This window comes from Ovis canadensis, chromosome 3 (genome assembly GCF_042477335.2).
Source record: "Ovis canadensis isolate MfBH-ARS-UI-01 breed Bighorn chromosome 3, ARS-UI_OviCan_v2, whole genome shotgun sequence".
Taxonomy (NCBI): Eukaryota; Metazoa; Chordata; class Mammalia; order Artiodactyla; family Bovidae; genus Ovis; species Ovis canadensis.
Genome location: NC_091247.1, coordinates 1,017,369 through 1,038,962, shown reverse-complemented (window position 1 = coordinate 1,038,962; position 21,594 = coordinate 1,017,369). Strand labels below are relative to the sequence as shown.

The 21,594-nt window shown below is 65.7% G+C and overlaps 3 protein-coding genes across 5 annotated transcripts; 2 read left to right on the top strand and 1 right to left on the bottom strand.

Moving 5' to 3' along the window:
* Positions 1–49: 49 nt before the first annotated feature.
* PHPT1 (phosphohistidine phosphatase 1) lies at positions 50–2,596 on the top strand. Of its 3 annotated transcripts, none has more exons than XM_069579767.1 (4): positions 50–162; positions 1,016–1,391; positions 1,728–1,852; positions 2,333–2,596. In XM_069579767.1, exons 2-4 carry the CDS (start codon positions 1,232–1,234, stop codon positions 2,423–2,425), a joined length of 378 nt encoding a protein of 125 aa, XP_069435868.1. In that variant the 5' UTR covers positions 50–162; positions 1,016–1,231; the 3' UTR covers positions 2,426–2,596. The 3 variants fall into 3 exon arrangements, with proteins under 3 accessions (XP_069435868.1, XP_069435869.1, XP_069435867.1); XM_069579768.1 differs by lacking the exon at positions 50–162 and adding an exon at positions 557–586; XM_069579766.1 differs by lacking the exon at positions 50–162 and having other exon boundaries at positions 608–1,391.
* A 1,471-nt stretch (positions 2,597–4,067) lies between these two features.
* On the top strand, positions 4,068–12,165 carry MAMDC4 (MAM domain containing 4). Its single transcript, XM_069579579.1, has 29 exons — positions 4,068–4,113; positions 4,549–4,722; positions 4,793–4,966; positions 5,046–5,171; positions 5,331–5,461; positions 5,537–5,621; positions 5,738–5,863; positions 6,015–6,152; positions 6,233–6,321; positions 6,417–6,590; positions 6,845–6,929; positions 7,017–7,196; positions 7,292–7,417; positions 7,533–7,664; positions 7,771–7,895; positions 7,977–8,088; positions 8,232–8,348; positions 8,467–8,601; positions 8,740–8,876; positions 8,944–9,151; positions 9,233–9,370; positions 9,493–9,611; positions 9,691–9,781; positions 9,917–10,063; positions 10,199–10,333; positions 10,412–10,539; positions 10,624–10,732; positions 11,207–11,382; positions 11,491–12,165. Exons 1-29 carry the CDS (start codon positions 4,068–4,070, stop codon positions 11,530–11,532), a joined length of 3,705 nt encoding a protein of 1,234 aa, XP_069435680.1. The 3' UTR covers positions 11,533–12,165.
* Positions 12,166–12,584: 419 nt separating this feature from the next.
* EDF1 (endothelial differentiation related factor 1) lies at positions 12,585–16,616 on the bottom strand. The gene is made up of 5 exons (XM_069579765.1): positions 15,939–16,616; positions 14,261–14,312; positions 13,771–13,931; positions 13,413–13,506; positions 12,585–13,011 (listed from the first exon to the last, which is right to left on the bottom strand). The coding sequence occupies exons 1-5, from the start codon at positions 16,014–16,016 to the stop codon at positions 12,950–12,952; spliced, it is 447 nt and encodes a 148-aa protein (XP_069435866.1). The 5' UTR covers positions 16,017–16,616; the 3' UTR covers positions 12,585–12,949.
* Positions 16,617–21,594: the final 4,978 nt, after the last annotated feature.

The window sequence follows — 21,594 nt, the reverse complement described above, 5'->3', positions numbered from 1 at the left end:
CGTTTTTTGTTCAGAGTGGGTGCGACGTTGAAGATTTTCGGAGCCATGGGGGGCGGGCCTTCGGAAACAGCGGTGGGAAACCACTGAACAACGTGGAGTGGGAGGCCGGAGAGAGGCGGGCTCGGACTCGGTGGGGACGGGGCCGGGAGACCGCGGGACTCGGTGCGGACGAGGGGACGGGAGGCCGTGAGACTCGGCGGGGACGGGGCCGGGAGACCGCGGCACTCGGCGGGGACGGGGCCGGGAGACCGTGGGACTCGGTGCGGACGAGGGGACGGGAGGCCGTGAGACTCGGCGGGGACGGGGCCGGGAGACCGCGGCACTCGGCGGGGACGGGGCCGGGAGACCGTGGGACTCGGTGCGGACGAGGGGACGGGAGGCCGTGAGACTCGGCGGGGACGGGGCCGGGAGACCGTGGGACTCGGTGCGGACGAGGGGACGGGAGGCCGTGAGACTCGGCGGGGACGGGGCCGGGAGGCCGCGGGACTCGGCGGGGACGGGGCCGGGAGGCCGCGGGACTCGGCGGGGACGGGGCCGGGAGGCCGCGGGACTCGGCGGGGACGGGGCCGGGAGACCGCGGGACTCGGTGCGGACGAGGGGACGGGAGGCCGCGGGACTCGGCGGGGACGGGGCCGGGAGGCCGCGGGACTCGGCGGGGACGGGGCCGGGAGACCGCGGGACTCGGTGCGGACGAGGGGACGGGAGGCCGCGGGACTCGGCGGGGACGGGGCCGGGAGGCCGCGGGACTCGGCGGGGACGGGGCCGGGAGGCCGCGGGACAGCATGGGGAGTACCCGGGCGGGAGGCCCTCAGATACACTGCGGGGACCCGGGCGGAAGCCGAGGGCAGCGCGCATGGTCTGCGGAGGGAGTCAGGGCCAGCGCGCGCCCCCTGCGCCTCGTGGGCCGCCCAGTCCCCCAGAGGGGCCCGTCAGCCGCCCCTGACCCGCGCGCAGGGACTTCTCCGTGGGCTGAAAGGAACCCACACCCACTCCCCGCTCCTTGTTCCCCTTTAAGGGGAGCTGGCGCGGTCACCGCGCTGCAAGAAGCTGGGCCGCGATTGGTTCGTCTGTGCCGCCGGTCGGCCGCACGGTTGGCTGAGGCGCTGGGCCCGGGCAGCATGCCCCCGCGGGATTGGCCAGCGGCCTCCAGGCCCTGCCCCTCCGCGGTCCGCGCAGCCAGGGGTCGCGTGGGGCAGGGCCGCGGGCCGTAGGGCGAGCGCGCTCCGGGAACATGGCGGCGGCGGGCCTCGCCCAGATCCCCGACGTGGACATCGACTCCGACGGCGTCTTCAAGTATGTGCTGATTCGAGTCTATGCGGCGCCACCCTCCGGGGACCCGGCCGGGGAGACCAAAGAGATCGTGCGCGGCTACAAGTGGGCCGAGTACCACGGTGAGGGCGGGGCGGCGGGCCGGGGGCGGGGCCTCGGGCGCTGTGGGCGGGGCCAGCGCGGCTGGAGCGGGTCGAGGGCGGGGCGGGGGTAGGTAGACTCTGTGCCGGGTCTCCTCGCCGCCCGGCTTGCGAGGCAGGGAGGCATCCAGACTGTCCTGGAGACGAGGGGCTGCCGTGGCCCGACCCCCACTCCTAGTCCAGGGCTTCTGCCCAGGCGCACCCTCTCCTCCCTTTTCTCCGGTCCAGAAGGTCTCCTCTCCTGGGGGCGGGGGCTGCGGGGGGAGGGCCTCAGACCCCCTCCGCCCTGGCTGGTGCTGAGCTCCCCTCCCATTCCAGCCGACATCTACGACAAGGTATCGGGCGAGATACAGAAGAAGGGCTACGACTGCGAGTGCCTGGGGGGCGGGCGCATTTCCCACCAGAGCCAGGACAGGAAGATCCACGTGTACGGCTACTCCATGGTGAGCCCGCAGCTGGGGACCCCAGTCCTGGCTGAGGAACACCCGGCCCTTCTCGCCGACATAACCCTGCCTCCAAGGACCGCAGCATCCCAGTTTCCACGCGGCATGACCCAGGAAACATAGTGGGAGGGAGGGAGCCACTGCTTGCCCGCAGTGGGCTGTGTGCTGTTCCTGCCCCGAAGGCCTGGCCAGGCCCCTGTCCTCCAGCGCTTGGAGGCTGCCAGCGCTGTGTTGGAGCTTGGATGCCTGCCTCTCCCTTCACCGCTCTACCTGCAGGGTCACAGGGCACCCAGAGCCAGCTCGACCTCTAGCTGGAGGGCCCTCCCTCCAGGTCGGCTCACTCTGGAGGCTACACTTCCCGGGAGAGTGGCTTGAGTGGCTAGGGGGATGACAGCCTCCCCGCCTGGATCTTGGTGTCCCTGCTGCCTGGGGGCCCCCGGAGCCAGGACCTGGTGTGTGAGAGCCACCTCCTTCCCTCAGGGTTACGGTCGTGCCCAGCACTCTGTCTCCACTGAGAAGATTAAAGCCAAGTATCCGGACTACGAAGTCACGTGGGCTGACGACGGCTACTGAGGCCCACTCGAGGCCCGCTCTGTCCAGCAGCCCACTCAGAACTCTGCCCTGAAGGCCCCTCCCAAGGGGCCGGACTGCACCCCCTGGCACTTTGCCACCCTGGCCAGGTCTCGGGGCCTGGGGCTCCCTCTTGGGAGAATTAAAAGCATCGTCAGCTCTGCTGCTCCCTGAGCGCTGTGTGCTTGGCGTCTCTGTTCTCAGCGCACCTCGCTGTACTTCCAGCTGGTGTGGGTGGGTGGCCAAGAGCTGGAGGCTGCCCCTCATGCAACCTGCCCCAGGGGCCCAGGGAGGGGCAGGGCACACTCAGCCCTTTGGGGTCTGATAAGGGGGCCCTGGCCGCTGCCCCCGTTTATGACCTGATTGCTTTTCCATGCACCTGCTGTCCCCACAGTCATCTGGGAAGAGGCCTGACGAGCCGTTACGCAAGGAGCTAGGGCCAAGTCCCTCCAGCCTGCGGAGGCGGGCCCCTCCCGGTAGGGGGAGGGCACCAGCAACCCCCACCTTGGCCGCTGCTGACTGAGGTCTCGAGTCGGGTGGTCTGTGGCCCCTCGACTCCAGAATCAGGGCCACTGCCTCAGACTCCTGCTTCAAGTAAACCGGGTGTCAGGCGTGGAGCCCCTCTCCCAGGACCCTTCTCCTGGCGCTGTGGGGAGCAGAGGCCTCCATCACGCTGCACCCGCCTCCTCTGGACTCCAGGGCCCTCACAGGAGCCTTTCCACAGAGGCGCCATCGTTACACTTTTAAAGATGAGGAAACAGGCTCAGGTTAGACAAGCTCTCAAGGCCGGACGGTGATAAACTTGGCAGCGCCTGGCACCAGGTCCTCCGCTGAGGTCAGTGCCATGAGGCCCAGAGCCCCTCGGCTCCTCTGGACCCTGTGCCTGGCCGTGCCCAGCCCACACCACACGGCTCGGACACTTGTTGACAAGAAAACAGTCATCGTTTTTAAGCGAGCAAGTGAAGAGGAGCCCACAGGCTGAGTTACGGGGAGGGACGACATCCCTGGTTGCCAGGGTTGCCCCCTCCCCGTGCAGGGAACTCAAGCCAGGTGCACGGTTTGCACAAGCTGAGTTCCTGCCCGGCTGAGTTGAACTCTGCGGGACCAGGGGCCCCAGGAGGAGTAGCTGAGGCCTGTGCCACTCGGCGCTGTCTCCAGCGGGGCCTCCACCAGACGGCTGGGCCGCAGTGGGCACCACGGCTGAGGCCCGACCTTTGCCCCAAAGGGGGCCGGGCAGGTGGGAGCCCCCCGGGCTGGGGCCTCTCCTGGATGCACTTAGAGCCAGGTGATCATCCTGTCAGCTCGGGGCGGGGCCAGCGGTGCAGATACAGGGGCTGAGCCGGGGCCAGCGGTGCAGATACAGGGGCTGAGCCGGGGCCAGCGGTGCAGATACAGGGGCTGAGCCAGGCCCACTGCAGATACAGAAAGGGCTGAGCCGGGCCCGCGGTGCAGATACAGGGGCTGAGCCGGGGCCAGCGGTGCAGATACAGGGGCTGAGCCGGGCCCACTGCAGATACAGAAAGGGCTGAGCCGGGCCCGCGGTCAGAGCAGAGTCGGCCTGCGGGGCCTCGGGCTGACAGGCAGAGTCCCCACCAGGCTGGCCAGGGCACACAGCACCCCCGGCCTCTCTGCCTCGGGCCTGACCATGCCGCTGTGCGGCCACCTCCTGCCCGCGGTGGTCATGCTCCTGGGTGAGTCGCCACGCCCGGCTCCTGAATCAGGACCTTCCGGGGGCCCGGCTGCTGGGTCTGCAGGGAAGGAGGGACGTGGGCCCGGGACGGCCTGCAGTGGGGATGCTGAGTGAGCCCTCGGGGTCCTGGGGACAGCCTCGCTGGGGTAGGGATCCGAGTCCAGCCCGCGCTGGGTGCAGGCTGGGGGGCCTGGGCCGCAGACCCTCCCGAGTTGTGCTGGGCTCCGGTCCTCCCCAGGGAGGGACCTGCATCGGTGATGCTTGGCCCCTCGCACACCCAGGCACCCCATCCTGACAGCCAGCCTCTCCAGGGCCGGACATGCCCTCCTGGGCCCTGACAGGGACCCCCAGGGGCAGTTCTCCGTGGGTTCCTGGCCCCCTCCCTGCACAGCCTCTTGGCCCGGTGCCGAAATGTCCCAGGATGCCTGACTCTTAGGGGTCTCTGGGCTGAGGAACAGCGGGGCCTCCCTACCCCTGGCCACCTGGCTGTCTCTGCTGGCAGCAGGGTCCCCCGGCTGGGCCTGGGTCCCCAACCACTGCAGGACCCCCCGCGAGGCCGAGTGCAACTTCGTGTGTGACTGCAGGGGCTGCCCCGACGAGGCGCAGTGCGGTGAGCCGGGGCTGGGGGCAGCAGCGGGACCGCCCTCGCAGCCGCCCTGCCTGACCCCCTGCCCCCCCAGGTTACCACGGGGTCTCGCCCAGCCCGGGCGCCCCCTTCACCTGCGACTTCGAGCGGGACTCCTGCGGCTGGCAGGACATCAGCACCGCGGGCTACCGCTGGCTCCGAGACCGCGCAGGGGCCTCGCCGCAGGGGCCGCAGCTGCGCTCGGACCACACTCTGGGCACCGACCTCGGTGAGGCCTGGGCGGGGCTCCACGCTGTCCCCAGCCCTCTGTGCCTCCCACCCCGTCTCCTGACCTCTCGGCTGACTAGGCTGGTACGTGGCGGTCGGCGCACACCGCGGGAGGGAGACGGCCACCGCGGCCCTGCGCTCTCCTGTCCTGCACGAGGCCGCCCCCACCTGCGAGCTCAGGCTCTGGTACCACGCGGCCTCAGGAGGTGTGCACCCCGTACCCTGCGACCGAGGCCAGGTGGCCTGAGACAAGGGGCGCAGAGATGGGAAGGCGCCCCCAGGGTGGGCAGGGGTCCTGGGGTGGGCAAAGCCACGGGCCTGGGCGAGGCCTGGGGCCTGAGCTGCCCCCGGACCCCTCACTGCAGATGTGGCCGAGCTGCGGCTGGAGCTGACCCACGGTGCAGAGACGCTGACCCTGTGGCGGAGCCCAGGGCCCTGGGGCCCAGACTGGCAGGAGCTGGTGGTGCCCACTGGTCGCATCCGGGGCGCCTTCAGGGTGAGATGGGCGCTCTGGACGGTGGGGACGGCGGGGAGGGTCTGGGCCCTGACTTAGGGACCTCACTGTCTCCAGGTGACCTTCTCTGCCACACGAAATGCCACCCACAGGGGCACTGTGGCCTTGGACGACGTGGCCTTCTGGCGCTGCGGGCTGCCCAGTAAGGTCCCCCGGCTGTGGGCCCACCCCTGGAGCGGGGAGGGGGTCAGCAGGAGGCCCTGGTCAGTGGCCCCGCCCAGGGACTTGGGGCGGGTGATGGGTTAACCCTGCCCCCAGCCTCCCAGGCGCACTGCCCCCTGGGGCACCACCGTTGCCGGAACGAGGCTTGTGTGGCGCACCCCCAGCTGTGTGACGGGGAGGACGACTGTGGGGACCGCTCGGACGAGGACGCGGCCCTCTGCAGTGAGTGGGACCGGGGGCTGGCCTTTGGCACCATCCCTTGGGGGCTGAGACAGCTGATGTCCGCCGGAGCTGGGGCCGTGAGCACAGGCCTGGGTGGCGGGGGGCCAGGCAGGAGGCCCCGCTCAACAGCCGGAGCCCCCTTGCCCCCCAGGACACTATGTAGCCACCGATTTTGAGATGGGCCTCGGCCTGTGGAACCACTCAGAGGGCTGGACCCGGAACCGCAGTGCCGGCAGCCCCAGGCTCCCCGCCTGGCCACGCGGTGACCACACGTGGAACAGCGCGCAGGGTGAGGCCCCGGGGACCCCCGCCCCGCCCCTGGACCCCCGCCCCACCAGCCACCCCAGCCCACGCCTGCCATCTCCCCAGGCTTCTTCCTCGCGTCCGTGGCCGAGCCCAGCGCCCCAGCGGTCCTCTCCAGCCCCAAGTTCCAAGCCTCAGCCCCCCACAACTGCTCGGTGAGCGGGTGGGAGTCACAGGGTGCGGCCCTGCCTGCCCGGCTCTGCCTGCCCGGCCCTGCGGCTCTCCGCTGACTGTGCTCGGCCCCTCCCAGCTCGTCTTCTATCACTACCTGCACGGGTCAGAGGCCGGCTGCCTCCAGGTGTTCCTGCAGACGGCGAGCCCCGCGGCCCCCCAGACCCCCATCCTGCTGCGCAGGCGCCACGGGGAGCTGGGGGCAGCCTGGGTCCGAGACCGTGTTGACATCCAGAGCAGGCACCCCTTTCGGGTGAGGCTGGCGAGGGCAGCATCGTGCAGGGAGGGCCGGGGCCCCTCAGGGAGCCCCATGTGGGCCCCTCCACTGTCTCAGGAGGAGGGCAGGCCAGAGGACGGGAGGGCTCCCTGCAGAGATGCCCTCTGAAGGGCTGGGTGTCCAGCAAGAGCCAAGGATGAGGTGTGGATTCTGGCGAGAGGATTCGGGGGCAGACCAGCCTGGGAATCACAGCGGGGTGCTGGGGCACCCCCGACCCCGTCTGTCCCCAGATCCTCTTGGCTGGGCAGACAGGCCCAGGGGGCGTCGTGGGCCTGGACGACCTCATCCTGTCTGACCACTGCAAGCCAATCCCAGGTGAGCCTGCTGGGCCCTCCCACCCCGTCCCACCCCGGGAGAAACACAGCCCCCGCCAGCCCACCTGACCCCCGCGCCGGCCCACAGAGCTGGCCAGTCCACCTCCAGGGTGCTGGGCCCCAGGCCCCTGGCCCCAGCCATCCAGCCTGCGGCCTCGGAGCTTCTGCGAGCCCGGACACTTCTTCTGTGGGGACCTGTGTGTCCCCCCGGAGCAGCTGTGTGACTTCCAGCAGCAGTGCCCGGGGGGCGAGGACGAGCAGGAGTGTGGTGAGCGGGCCAGGGGCCTCCCCTCCCTTCCCCCGGCCTCCCCTCTGGGAGTGGCTGGCGAGGCCCAGGCCCACCCATGCCCCCTGCCCTTGCAGGCACCACGGACTTCGAGTCGCCCTCCGGCGGGGGCTGGGAAGACGCCAGCGTGGGGCGGCTGCAGTGGGTGCGCCTCCCGGCCCCGGACAGAGGGGGGCCCGGTCCAGATGCCCGCAGGGCTGCTGGTGAGGCTCCGCCTGGGGTGGCCTGAGGCCTGCCTTCCAGCTGCCCCCTCTCCCTAGGGAGGGCGCTGGATCGGGGTCCCTGGGAGGAACCAGCTCTGAGGCCTGCTCTCCCCAGGGCACTTCCTGGCTGTGCAGAGGGCCTGGGGGCAGCTGGCCGAGGAGGCCCGGGTGCTCACACCCACCCTCGGCCCCTCGGGCCCCCGCTGTGAGCTCCACCTGGTTTACTATCTTCAGAGTCACCCCCAAGGTACCACCATCCCTTCGCACCCTCTGCCCCGTCCTGGGGTGGGGAGTCGGAGCCCCCGGGCGAGGGGCAGGGGCAGGATGGGCCGCCTACAGTGACCCCTCGCCAGGCTTCCTGGAGCTGGTCGTGGTGGAGGGCAGCCGCCGCGAGCTGGTGTGGCAGGCCCTAGGCAGCACCGCTGGGGGCTGGAAGGTGGACAGGGTCCTTCTCGGGGCTCGCCGCCGGCCGTTCCGGGTGAGGAGAGCGGCCTGGGGTGGAGAGGGGCCCCCGGGGGCCAGCCCTGGCTGACAGCCTGCTCCTTCGTGCCCCGTGAAGCTGGAGCTGGTCGGGCTGGTGGACGTGGACGGCCCCGGGCAGCAGGGCGCAGGGGTGGACGACATGACCCTGATGGGCTGCAGCCCCGCCGCAGCCACGGAGGAAGACTCAGGTGCTTCCCCTGGGTGCTTGGCCCCCCACCCGGTCCCCCTCCAGGGGCCCCCACGAGCCCCCTCTCTAGGAGCCAGTCTCCCCCAGCCTCTCGGCACTCGGGAGGGGTGTCGGGGGTGCTGACCCGCCTCTGCCCGCCGCCAGAAGTCTCCTGCAACTTTGAGCGGGGAGCCTGCGGCTGGCACACCGGCCACCTCACAGATGCCCACTGGCACCGGGTGGAGAGCCGTGGCCCAAGGTACGACCACACCACGGGCCAAGGTAAGGTGGGGTGCCTGGGGGGCGGCTGCTAGACCTCAACTCCCAGGGGCAGAGGGGAGGGCAGGGCTGAGCCCCAGCAGCCTGGGGCCCCGCAGCCCAGCCCCTTGTGCCCCCGCAGGCCACTTCGTGCTCCTGGACCCTACGGATCCCCCAGCCCGGGGCCCCGCTGCCCACCTGCTCACCCAGCCTCGGGTGCCCTCAGCCCCTCAGGAGTGCCTCTCCTTCTGGTTCCACCTCTTCGGGCCCCAAATCGGTGAGGCCCATAGCTGGGCAGGGCCTCAGGGAAGCCTCACAGGGGCCCCGAGTCCTGCCTCTTGCTCCCTCGGGGGTCCCAGGAGTGGATGAGAGGCAGGGGTTAAGGCCTCGTCCCCTCTCAACCCCCTCCCTCTAGGGACCCTGCGCCTGGTGATGAGGCGAGAAGGGGAGGCAGAAACGCACTTGTGGTCGAGGTCTGGCACCCATGGCAACCGCTGGCACGAAGCCTGGGCCACCCTCCACCACCAGCCGGACTCGGGCGCCAAGTACCAGGTGAGGCCCAGGGCGCGGGCGCGGTGGGCGAGGCAAGGCCAGCCACTGACCCCTCTCTGCCCCCCAGCTGCTGTTTGAGGGCCTCCGGGACGGGTACCACGGCAGCATGGCGCTGGATGATGTGACCCTGCGACCCGGGCCCTGCTGGGCCCCCAGGCGCTGCTCCTTCGAGGACTCGGCCTGTGGCTTCTCCGTGGGGGGCCGGGGCCTCTGGACACGCCAGGCCAACGCCTCGTGGGGGCCCCATGCTGACCATACCACGGAGACAGCTCAGGGTGCCTGCTGGGGTGGGGCAGTGGGCAGACAGGTGGGGAGAGCGGGGTGGCGGCCAGCGGGCTGACCCTGCCACCCCCCAGGGCACTACATGGTCGTGGACACGAGCCCGCAGGCCCTGCTCCGTGGCCACGCAGCCTTGCTGACCTCGGAGGAGCAGCGGCCCCTGGTGCAGCCTACCTGCCTGAGCTTCTGGTACCACCTGAGCCTCCGCAACCCAGGTGAGGGGCTGCTGGGAGCCGGGGCCGTGGGGTCCCCTCAGGAGGCCCTTGGGAGCCCCCCCACCGCAGGGCCCGAGCTGGCAGCCCCTGCCGCGCTGATGGGGCTGGCTACTTGACGGCAGGCACTCTGAGGGTCCACGTGGAGGAGGCCGGCAGGCAGCAAGTACTCAGCGTCAGCTCCCGTGGAGGGGCCACTTGGCGCCTGGGTAGCGTGGACCTGCAGGCCAGGCAGGCCTGGAGGGTAAGCGGAGCGGGGGCCCTCCTTACCCCAAGGGCTGTCCAGGGCACAGCAGGCACGATCTCCGCCCGGTGCCCCCTAGGTGGTGTTCGAGGCGGTGGCCGCTGGCGTGGAGCACTCCTACATGGCTCTGGACGACCTGCTCCTCCAGGACGGGCCCTGCCCCCTCCCAGGTGGGCGTCCGTGGCCTGGGTCCTGGTGGTCCCAGCTCCCTGCCACCCTCAGGCGCCTGACCGCCACGCCCCGCGGCAGTGGTGCCCCAAGGGTGGAGGGCACGGGGCAGCACCCTCACAGCCAGCCCCTTGCAGCTTCCTGTGACTTCGAGGCTGGTCTGTGTGGCTGGAACCACGTGCCCCGGCCCGGCCTGGGCGGGTACAGCTGGGACTGGAGCAGCGGAGCCTCCCCCTCCCGCTACCCGCAGCCCCCCGTGGACCACACGTTGGGCACAGAGGCAGGTGGGTCCGAGGCGGGAAGGGGCCGAGCCACACACGCCTCACCCCAGCCTGACCCACCCGGCACCCAGCGGGGTCGGAGGCCGCAGGTCGGGGCGCCAGCTCCATCGGGTCAGGCACCCCCCTTCTCGTTTCCAGGCCACTTTGCCCTCTTTGAGACCAGCGTGCTGGGCCCGGGGGGCCGAGCGGCCGGGCTCATCAGCCAGCCTCTGCCGCCCACCGCGGCCTCTTGCCTGCGGTTCTGGTATCACATGGGCTTCCCGGAGCACTTCTGTGAGTGGGCCAGAGCCCGGGGCGGGGGGCACGGGAGCCGCCCCACTCTGCCTGGCCATCCTCACACCCTGCTCCCAGACCAGGGCGAGCTGAGGGTCGTCCTGAGCAGCGCGCAGGGGCAGCTGGCCGTGTGGGGCGCGGGTGGGCGGCGCCGGCACCAGTGGCTGGAGGGCCAGGTGGACGTGGCCAGCGCCGCGGAGTTCCAGGTGAGGTGGGCGCGCTGACCCGGGAGGCTTCGGGCGGCTCTGGCCCCCTCCCCGGCCCACACAGCCTCCTCTCCCTCCCATCAGATTGTGTTTGAAGCCACGCTGGGTGGCCAGCCGGCCTTGGGGCCCATCGCCCTGGACGACGTTGAGTATCTGGCTGGGCAGCGGTGCCAGCTGCCCACACCCAGCCAGGGTAAGCCCTGCCCAGCGAGCCGGCTCTGCTCCAGGGCAGGGCCTCTGCCAGCCCCAGGGGCGGGGGTGGGGGGGTCACGCCCTTGTCTGAGGGACCAGGAGAGCCACAGGCCGGCTGCCCTCGCTGCAGGGCCCCAGCCTGGGGCTGGGCCGTCCTGGGTCCCCGGGCGCAGGGTGCCCCCGCCTCTGCCCACGGTGCTCCAGCTCCCAGTCAGGCCAGAGACCGTGGTCCCCCTCCTGCTGAGGCACGCGCCTGTGGCTGACTTCACAATAAAGGGGGTGTCCAGCCTGGGGCCGTGACCCCTGGATCTGCAGCCCCCTGCCCACCAGGGCCCAGCCTCAGCCCGTGACCGGTGACTTCAGAGGGGACCTGGAAACCCCAGGCCGTGGGGACAGCCATGCCAGCACCCTCCTCGGGCCTGGGTGGGGGTGAGATGGGACTGGGATCCCGGGTCACCTGCCCTGCGGCCCACAGGGGGCGGGGCGGCGGCCGCAGTGGTGCCGGCCGCGGTCAGTGGCGCCCTCCTCCTCCTGCTGTTGCTGCTGCTGCTGGGCGTCGCAGGCCGGCGCTGGCTGCAGAAGCCGGGCTGCCCCTGCCGGGGCGAGGTGGACGCCGTGGCCCCCGGCTTCGAGAACATTCTCTTCAGGGCGGTAGGAGCCCTGGGTGGGGGTGGAGGGCGGGAGCCGGGGGTTGCCGTGTGCTGAGCCTGATGGTGCACGGGGCTCCAGCGGTCACTAAGCTCCTCCCCTTCCCCCTAGGACCGCGTCACCCTGCCAGCATCAATCACCAATGACCAGTAGACGACCCAGAGAAGACCTCAGCTCCTCACACGAGCGCACCCGCCACCGGGACCCTGGCCCAGGGACCAACACCCCCCCCCCAATACATTGAGACCATGCATCCATCACCCTCACAGGGGCTGTACCCACAGACCCAAGTGCGGTCCTTACCCCAGCAGTAAGCGCGCCAGCCCTGCCGGCCAGGGTCTGCCCATCAGCAGGAAGGGCAGTTCCCCAGACCCGATCCAACCTACCTGAGAGGACATGCTTGGGGGCCCCTCCCGTGGGCCTCAGTGGCTCAGGAGACAGCCATGGGCTCGAGGCACCTGGAGGCAGGTGCAGTGGGGCCCCAAGAAGCCACTGCCCCAGCCCAGGCCAGAGGGACCCCCCGCAGGGCCCCACCTCACTGGGCGATTCCGTAAGATGGAAACCCTCACAGGTTCAGGCAACAGACAGTAGCAGATGCTCGTCAGGGTCCACGGTGGCACGGAGCTGGACTGGCGGAGGAGTGCTCTAATCTGTCCAGAGTCCCAAAGGAAGGCCCCCAGGCCCGCCCTCCCAGGGTCAAGGTCCCCAAGTGCACCCTTCCCCGGTCAAAATCCCTACCCACAAGCCACCCTCATGTAATAAAATGGAGCAGAGTCTTTCTAACCCGGGACAGTCCCCGGTTCTGATCTTACACACAGGAGATTCAGATACCACCCACCCAAGTCTACGGAGGACCCCAGGCTTGGCTGTCCCGGAGGGCGTGACAGCCACCCCTGCACAGCCAGGTGCCCCCTCCAGCCCAGGCAGCGCCACCTTGCCACCCGAGCGCACTGGGGTCCACAGACAAGGACGTGACTGGGGAGTTGGCACCGGGGGCACCAAGGTCTGATGCCCAGAGGCTGACCGATGCCCACTAACCGTCCCAGCAGAGGTGACGAGAAACAGCTTGCAGAGGGACCATCCCAGCCCCTCAGGTTCCCTCGCGGCGCCTCATGAAGATAGCGCTTTGCCGCACTGGGGGCCGGAGGGAGGGGGCACTCCGGGCACGGCAGCGGAGAGCCGGGGGCAAGGACCCACCACCAGCAGCGAGGGCACAGACTTTATTAGCTTCTCTACGAGCCAGGCTGGACACACAGCTCCTCTCCCAGATGTGGCCGCCCACCCCCGCCAGCTCCCGGGAGCCATCCCCGCAGCAGGCTGGGCCCCGGGGGAGAGGGAGGCAGCGTTCCCACCCCACTGAGGGCGGGGGGCAGGGAGGAAAAAATCAGAAGCAAACACTTTGCAAGGTTTTGTTTGTTAGTTAGACAGCAGGTACGAGGAGAGGGGTTCCCGGGTGGGGATCCCGCCCGTGTTCCGCTCAGCCGCATGGAGAGAGCCGTGCTGGCGCCGGTGGTCAAGGGGACCAGCCGGACGAGATCAGCCGGAACGCACTGATTTCGAGGCTTTATGTTCATTTCGCCCTTGGCCCCTTCTCGATCGGCTTCCCAATGTCCTTCCCCCGGAGCTTCAGGCCTGAAAGAGCCATGGGCCGCCACTAACCACCGGAGCTCCCACTCTGGACTTCAAGGCACAGGACAGTTCCTGAGCCTCCGAACCCACCCCCTCGCAGAGGGCAGCGCCCCCCGTCCGCTCCCTTCCTCTGGAGGGAGCAGGGAGCGCCATCCTGGCCCTGGGTTCTCACTCACCCCAGGACTAGCTCTCACGTCTGATTCTAAAGAGCGTGTGCCTGCCCCTCCTCGAGGGGAGAGGACAGCCCCTCCCAGGACTAGGCTTCCGCTCCGAGCCACGCTGCTGCCAATGCCGGGTGGCCCTGGCATTCCTCGGGGCCTTCCTGCACCTTCCTCACCAACTACAGCCAGGAGGGGCGGCCACCCTGCGCCTGGCCAGGCAGCAGAGGTCAGCAGGACACTTACCAATGGCTCTCTCGATCTTGCCCAGAACCTGGTTGTTGGGAATGGCCCGGCCACTCTCGTAGTCCGCAATGACTTGCGGCTTCTCGTTGATTTTCTAGGGGGAACGTGTGTTTGCCCGTCAGCTCCAGGCGTGGTGGGAGACGGACCCAGCCAGGGGAGGGCCTTGGGCTCTGGGCGGCCGCATGCGGGCCCAGGGCCAGAGCAGACGCAGCTCGGCAAGCCACAGCTGACTCGTACGGCCCCTCAGAGGTCTCAGGGCTCCCAGGGCCGGAGTGAACTGAAGCCCCAAGCCACTGGGCGAGCAGGGCCCGCAGCCCGCCTGCCTGGCCGCGGCCTGGAGGAGGGCCCGCGCGCTCACCGTGGCCAGGTCCCTCTGCGTCAGCCCCTGGCCCTGCCGGCCCTGCTGGATCGCCTTGCCGACCTCCAGCGGCACGCGGTCGTGGTGCAGCTCCTCGGTCTCCCGGTCCAGCTTCGCCGTGTTCTTGGTGACCGAGTGCTGCTTGTTCTGGCCAGCGGCCCCTGGACCGTGCAAGGCAAGGGCAAAGGGCAGGGTGGGCAGCAGTCCCACAGGTGAGCCGGTCTGGAATGGAGCCCGGCCCCACAGGCGCCCTGAGCCTGGAAGACAGGCTCAGCCAGGCCACCCAAAGTGGGGACACCCCAAAGACCCAGGAGCACTGAGCCCAGGCCTCCCTCCCAGAGACAGGAAGTGGGTGGGAGGAACCCCCCCCCACTCATGCCAACCACCACTGCTCCGAGAGGACCCTCACACCCCCCAGCTCTGCAGCCACCCTAACGCCCAGGGAACCCGGACACTCCCCGGTCCCTCAAGTGGACATATGAGTACCTACATTTCTTAGAAGTCTCCACATCTTCTCCTCGTCTCTGAGCTGCTAAGATGGCCTAGAAAATTAGAAAGTGTTTTTTGGTCAAAATTAGTTTTCCGGTACCTGGCCAACCCCAGTTTAGGCTGCTGCTGCTGCTGCTGCTGCTAAGTCGCTTCAGTCGTGTCCGACTCTGCGACCCCATAGACGGCAGCCCACCAGGCTCTCCCATCCCTGGGATTCTCCAGGCAAGAACACTGGAGTGGGTTGCCATTTCCCTCTCCAATGCATGAAAGTGAAAGTGAAGTCGCTCAGTCATGTCTGACTCTTAGCGACCCCATGGACTGCAGCCTACCAGGCTCCTCCGTCCATGGGATTTTCCAGGCAAGAGTACGGGAGTGGGGTGCCACTGCCTTCTCCACAGTTTAGGCTACTGTCAGCCAACTGATAACGCCTCATGCTTTCGAGCCCTGGCAGTCAGGCTCTGAACTCACGCCCTGAAGCGCCCTGCTACATGCCTAGTACCTGATGTTTTTTCAAGGACCGACAAGCAAATGCTGGGTTTAAGCCAAAGCTTGCCATACAAATCCCTCTATGTCCAACTGTCCAGGCAACTCGCAATAAACTTCTGGTCAAGAAAACAGAAAGAGCTCATGACTTTACTGTCGAAAAAGACGGGCAAGTGGGTCCCCTTAGAAACCCACACTTGAAATACACCTCTCTACGAGACTCTCCTGCAAAAGCCAGAAGGAAGGTCAAATGAGGGCCTGGTTTGGCCTTCCTCAGCCAAACTGGTTCCTAATAAAGTACAGCACATCGCACAAAGTCTGGAGCCCTCGCCCCAAACGCTGGCAAAGACAGCGCTACCCCTTGATCCACAGGGCAGAACACGAATGTAACATATTTCTTAAAGTCTCTGCCCCGGGCTGTGGGGCATTCTAAGTGTGACATGTTCACAAATGTTCTCTAGAGCTGTTCACATGATTCCTAGCTTGTCGCTATTAAGGTTCCTTTGGAAGAAAAAAAAAAAAAGAGTGAACTTGGTTTTGACCAACTGAAAGGTCCTGGGCAGGTCAATGAAGACTAGTCAGCAGGGCCAAAGCCAGCCGTGGCCCAGACCTGGCACCGTGTCTAAGGCCAGCCCAAGGCTGCTCAGAGTAGAACCCAGCGGGGCTGGAGACTGACCTGCCCTTCCCCCCTTCCCTTACAGCGACTCACAGGGGAACCCGATGGATTCCCGGAGAACCGTCTGCCCCAAGTGCCCCTCAGGGCATGCCGGCTACTCTGGCAAGATGGGGACCCCAGGGCCACCAGCATGCTGAGTCCTAGGCCACTCAGCCCGGGGCCAGGGACTCCCTTCAGCCGGCAGTGTGCTTCAGTGGGCTCCGCGGGCGGCCTCGGACTGGCCGGGCACCGGGCAGCCGGCGGACGGGGGAAGAACACGCCGGGGCGGTGGTGCCCGCCAACCCTGCCCGCGTCCGTTCGCTTCCCAGGGCCCGCCACTGACCGTCCTCGCTGACAGCCTCGGCCCGCTCCACTCCTCCGCCCGGGCCCCGCAGTCCCTGTCCCGCGGGCCTGTGTCACTGCCCGAAACCGCCAAGACGCCCCCGGGCCCCTCTCCGTGCCCCCCGGTGCCCGGGCCGGGCCGGGCCCACTGCCCGCCCCCGGCCGCCCTTGGGTCCCGAGGCCCGCGCCGCGCCCGCACCTGCTTGGACTTGGCCTGGGCGGCCGTGGGGCCCTTTTTGCGCAGCACCGTCACCGTGTCCCAGTCGCTCTCAGCCATGGCGGGGCGGGCAAGGAAGGCGGTCCGTCCGGCGGCTCCGCAGCAGCTGCTCGAGACCCGGCGACGCGACGTCCCCTCGTCGCTGGGCCGCTTCCGGCGCCCGTCGCGGGCCCGCCCCTCCTCCCATTGGCCGGCGACTCGGGGGGCGGGAACTTCCCTCGGCTCGGAGCCAATCCGCGCCCGGCTCGTCTAAGCAAGCCCCCGCTGTGCGCGACGTGGGGCGGGAGACGGCGCGGCCCGGACGCGTGGCCGCTGGGGGGCGCTGCAGGGGCCGGGGGAGCCGCTGGCGGCGCGGAGGGGTGCAGGGGCCGCGGGCGCGGGGCGGCAGGAGGCGGGCCGGGGCGCCGGGGACCCCAGCGCGGGGAGGCGGTGCAGGGTGGCCCTGCACCCGGTGGGGGCCGGGCCGAGAGGAGGGGCACTGGGCGGGGAAGGGGAAAGGCGAGAGGGGCTTCTGTGCGAGAAGCGGGGCGGGGGCGGAGGGGGCGGGAAGCAAGGGGACGGGAGCCAGCTCCTGGCCTCTCGCGCCCGGTTGGCGGGGACGCGGCCTGGCCCCTCGCGGGCAGGGTGCGCGCGCGAGCTTGACGCAGGGGAAAGGTGGCCTCGTCGATCTCTGTCGTTGACGTTGGTTTCTCTTTCCTGCCTTTTTTGGTCACCTTGCACGCCAACTGAAGTTCTGTTTCTCTGGAGTTATTATCAAGCGATACAAAGATGGTGGGGGCCAGGGTGGATGCAGGTTAGGTGGGGCCTGAAGCAAATATATTTTGTGGGAGGATGCAAGGAAGTATGTAAAATTATAAAAACAAAATTAGTTACACAATACGTTTTTGTGTAACGTATATTTTGGATAATGTATACATGATTTTACAGTGTAATATGAATGTATACGTAATGTAATGAATGCTATTTTACGATAACGAATACATTTATTTTATGGTAATCTTGGATCATGAGAAAATAAGTCAAAAATTGACAAATGCCACCGGCATCACAAAATTCAGAAAAATAACCTTTGTATGAGTTACTGAATGCATCTTTAATGCTTTTGCTTGCATTTTCGGCTGTATTCTCATTGAATGCCACATCATGACTTTGCAGAATTGTTTTCTGGAAAGAACAGTTCAGACGTTTCTTTAACCTGTTGGGTTAAAGTTAATGTTGACCTTGGTTTGGGCAGCACTCCTGGCTTTGCATAGACGAGCTCTGTTTGAAGCATTCCTGTAGGTTTATGCGCCACAACAGAGGAATTCTAATGCGCGTGTAGACTCCACTGTGGCAGGCCACAGGCAGACGGAGAGCATGGGAGGAACCCACTTTCATGGGGAAAAGGGGCAGTCGGGGGATGCCAGGGGTCCAGTGCAGGCTTCCCATTGGCGGGACTGCTGCAATCTCTGACAGACTGGGCTGTGCGTGGGGTGGGGGGCGGAGGGAAGTCTCCTTCCTCCCGCCCCATGGGGAGCAGAGGCGCCTCCCCAGTGGGACATGTAGACAGAGACCTCTTCCTGTTTAGAGTAACTGATGAGCCTGGTGGGGGTGAGCACTTCCCCAGCCCGAATCCACCTTCAGGTGTGGTTGCTGTGATTAATTCCACGTTTCCCCCCTCACGAAGATCTTTTGTCAAAGTATCGGTGATCGGGAGTTGGGATCTCGGGACTTCCCCGACCATCCTGTGCCTAAGACTCCGAGTTACCAGTACAAAGTGCCCAGGTTGGGTCCCTGATGAGGGAAGTAGATCCCACATGCCTCAACGAAGACCCAGTACAGCCGGAGAAATTGAAAAAAGATGAGAGGACCTCCCTGGCGGCCCAGTGGCCAAGACTCCGTTCTTCTAAGGCAGGGAGCTCGGGTTCAAACCCCGGTCGGGCAGCTGGATCCCACGTGCCACAGCGAGGTGTTCTCATGCTGCAGCTAACACCCGGTGTAGCCAAATAAAGGGATATTCAACAATAAAAAGAAGAGGCTCTCTGTACAGTGGTGTTTTCTCCTTCAGTGCAAAGGGCCTTCCCTGGACGGTACGTCCCCCCATACTGGAGGTGGTTTAGTCGCTCAGCCGTGTCTGACTTTCACGACCCCATGGACTGTCCCCTGCCAGGCTCCTCTGTCCATGGGACTTTCCAGGCAAGAATACTGGAGTGGGTGGCCATTCCTTCTCCAGGGGAATTTCCCGACCCAGGGGTTGAACCCGGGTCTCCTGCATTACAGGCGGGCTCTTTACCAGCTGAGTCACCTAGGAAGCCCCACATCACTTCCTGTCTTGGAGGGAAAGTAATAAAATGAGACAGACGGCGTCCGAGTAAGGAAGGCGTAGTAGGGAGAGCTCTCAGCGTTCCTTTCACAAGCCCATGCTTAGTCAAGGCCATGAGCACTAGGAATTATCTCCAAGTGCTGAGCTGGCAGCTTCTTGAAAGTGAAAGTCACTCGGTTGTGTCTGACTCTTGGCGACCCCATGGACTGTCCATGGGATTCTCCAGGCCAGAATACTGGAGTGGGTGGCCTATCCCTTCTCCACGGGATCTTCCCAACCCAGGGATCAAACCCGGGTCTCCCGCATTGCAGGCAGATTCTTTACCAGCTGAGACACATGGGAAGCCCAAGAATGCTGGAGTGGGTTTCCTATCCCTTCTCCAGGGGATCTTCCCAACCCAGGGGTTGAACCCAGGTCTCCCGCATTGCAGGCGGATTCTTTACCAACTGAGCTATCAGGGAAGCCACCGTCTTCTTAGAAGTGTCATTTTTTAAATAAAGTTTCAGCAAACAATAGGTGCAGAACTTAAGTATATTGAGCAGAATTAAAAACCACATACTAGGGGCATCCGTGGTGACACAGTGGATAAGTCTGCCTCCCAGTACAGAGGACACGGGTTCAGTCCCCGGTCTAGGAAGATTCCACGTGCCACAGAGCAGCTCCTGAGCCCTCGGGCCTGTGCTTAGCAGCCAGACAAGCCACCGCAGTGAGAAGCCCGGGCACCCCAACCAAGAGCAGCCCTGCTCACGGCAGCTAGAGAAACCCCGCGCTCAGTAACAGAGACCCAGCACCACCACCCAGAGAGAAATTATTTTTTTAAAGAAGTATACAATAAACCCAATTTGCAAGACGGTTCCAAATCAGGGGCCCAGAACTGCAGGTATCCAGCCGAACAAACAAACAAGACAGCTGGTTATCAGGTGACGGTGCTGTCGCCAACGAGCTTGCTGTTCAACTTTCTGTCCCTGGGTCTCTACTTCCCCAGAGGCTTTTAACCACTGGAGGCAGAGGAGTTTGCTATAGCAGACACCTGCTTGCTCAGCACGTAGTGATCCCAGGTTCACTGGCGCTCACTCCCACCCATGGGTGGAAGGGTCTTCCTACAGAGGCAAAGCCGGAAACTCAACGCCTCCGGCAAAATTCTCACGTAAGGCTGTTACAGAGGTTCCGTGGGACTGATCCACGTGGCTTCTCTTCAGTCACGCGGGGAGAACAGGACGGCGAATGCAGCCAGCACACTGTCCTGTCTTCTCCGACCATCCAGGCAGGAGCCTGCTCGAGCACAGCAGCCTTTCCCCAAGCTTCCACCCGTGAAGGTGCACACGGGGGGCGTATGTACATAAAGCTCCCACACGAGGGGTGGAATCTGTGAATTCCTTCACTGGCTCAGAGGCACTGACGTTACTCAGCCAAGTGTCAAACAGGTTGTCGCTGTCCACGTTAGTAATTATGTTATCAGCAGAAGAGAGTCTACGTGGGAAAGCCGAGGAGTTGCAGTTCAGGGGGTTAGAAGTGTGACCGACCATAGGCAAATGCAGGGAACAACAAGGAGGGGAACTTGCTTTTATGGGGAAAGGAGGGGGTTGGCAGGGGTTCCAATGGAGGCTTTCCGTTGGCTGGGCCCTTTTTTACTGGCTGGGCTGTGGGGGTGGTTGAGGGTGCCTAGGGCAGTTCCTCCTGCCTGATGGTGAGGAGAGGCACCTTCCTGACCAAGGCATAGGTGGAGGCCTCTTCCTCTTCGGGGTAATTGGCATCCATGACGGGCACAAAGGCTTCTCCTCCAGCTCAGTCCCCGCTCCAGCTCTGGCTGGCAGCGGCGGTGGTGGCTTAGTTGCTAAGTCATGTCCGACTCTTGTGACCCCATGGACTGTAGCCTGGCAGGCTCCTCTGTCCATGGGATTCTCCAGGCAAAAATACTAGAGAAGTGAAAGAAAATTACCATAAGTCTGTTAAGGTGCGTAAAGGCCATTTGTTGGTCACCTCTGAGTGGAATAGATGGACAGATGTGGCTGGATTGTCTATTGAATGTGACAGTCAACAATCCAACAAGACAAGAAAGGTTGCTTGACAAAAACGTCAAATTTGCAGATACTAAGACTCGCAGACAGAAGCTGGTCTATGATGTTATTTATTACTGTGAAAAACGGACGTGTTGGAATATGCACTCCCCTCTTTTTTGAGAAAACACGTTAATATAAAGGAAGTTTTGATCCATCACTTCCCCCTTTTCTGTGCTGTTTATTGAGTGTACTTACTTTTCACTTTTTACATGACCGTGTACAGCGAGTTCAGCAAGACAGCGTTCCCACCACCAGCTCTTCTTTCCAGGTCACTGTCATCACTGAATACTCTCGGTCCGCCGGAGAGGGGAGCTGAAAGATCCATTGGGCATCCCCAGTGAGGACTGCAACGGCCAGGTGTGTGGGAGGAGAGGGTGGGCTGTGGTCTCTGGGGGGCGAGTGGCTGGACCCGGAGTGGACGAGGCCACTAGCTTCTCCAGAGCACTGGCGGCCACCTCTTTCAGTTGCAGAACCTAGCCCCAATTAGACTGAGCCCGGTACAGGGCCTCTGCAGGTGGTCAGGGGAGGGGAGGGGCCCAGCAGGAGAGGGTGGGGCTGCCAGGGATGGGCCTGGGGTCTGTGGAAGCTAGGAGGGGTGGTGGACAGCTGGCAGAACCAGGGTCACAGGTCCCAGCCGGGCTGTAGACTGCTGGGTCCTGGACAGGAGGGAGCCCCATGGAGGAGGGTGGTCGTGGTGGGGTGGGAAATGTCTGCTGTGGAGGGGTCCTGGGAGATCCCCGAGGGCCAACCCCAGCCTCTCCGACACGGAGCTGGTGGGTCTGAGCGTGAGCAGAGCCATCTTAGGGTTTCCGGGCTCGAACTGAGGCAGTGGAGCAAGCTCCCCACAGCTAGCAAGCAAGTGTGGGTCCTAGGCGGGAGGTCCCGCCGGCGTCAAGGGGCCACGGCCGCAGTTCCGGATGAGGCCGGCAGAGGGCGCGCGCGGACCGACCGCTGCTCCCCAGTGAGCCCGAAGGGGCCTCTGCCCTCCAAGGACCCACGTCACCGGGAGGACAGGAGCACACGAGGCGAGTCCCACCAGGCGTGCGGGAGAGGCCCACTTAACACAGGGCAAGCGGGAGAGAGACCTTCTCTATCTTGAGACCCTAGAGGGCCCAGGCTGTGTCCAGCACCTGGGGGGGGAGGTAGCTCTTCCCGGCCACCTGTGGGCTGGTGCAAAGGCCCTGGGGCCAGATTGGCGTGGTGACGGGAGGCCGTGGATGGTCAGGGCAGCCCCAGCACCTGCGATTCTGCACGTGAGGTTGTCTCCCAGGTCTGT

Coding starts and splice junctions, on each gene's coding strand:
- PHPT1 (XM_069579767.1), top strand. CDS start 1,232: ATGGCGGCGGCGGGCCTCGCCCAGATCCCCGACGTGGACATCGACTCC. Junction 1,392..1,727: donor CAAGTGGGCCGAGTACCACG/GTGAGGGCGGGG, acceptor CTCCCATTCCAG/CCGACATCTACGACAAGGTA. Junction 1,853..2,332: donor ACGTGTACGGCTACTCCATG/GTGAGCCCGCAG, acceptor TCCTTCCCTCAG/GGTTACGGTCGTGCCCAGCA.
- MAMDC4 (XM_069579579.1), top strand. CDS start 4,068: ATGCCGCTGTGCGGCCACCTCCTGCCCGCGGTGGTCATGCTCCTGG. Junction 4,967..5,045: donor CACTCTGGGCACCGACCTCG/GTGAGGCCTGGG, acceptor TCGGCTGACTAG/GCTGGTACGTGGCGGTCGGC. Junction 11,383..11,490: donor AGAACATTCTCTTCAGGGCG/GTAGGAGCCCTG, acceptor CCTTCCCCCTAG/GACCGCGTCACCCTGCCAGC.
- EDF1 (XM_069579765.1), bottom strand. CDS start 16,016: ATGGCTGAGAGCGACTGGGACACGGTGACGGTGCTGCGCAAAAAGGGC. Junction 13,507..13,770: donor CGCAGAGGGACCTGGCCACG/GTGAGCGCGCGG, acceptor CGTTCCCCCTAG/AAAATCAACGAGAAGCCGCA. Junction 13,012..13,412: donor CAAGATCGAGAGAGCCATTG/GTAAGTGTCCTG, acceptor TGGCTCTTTCAG/GCCTGAAGCTCCGGGGGAAG.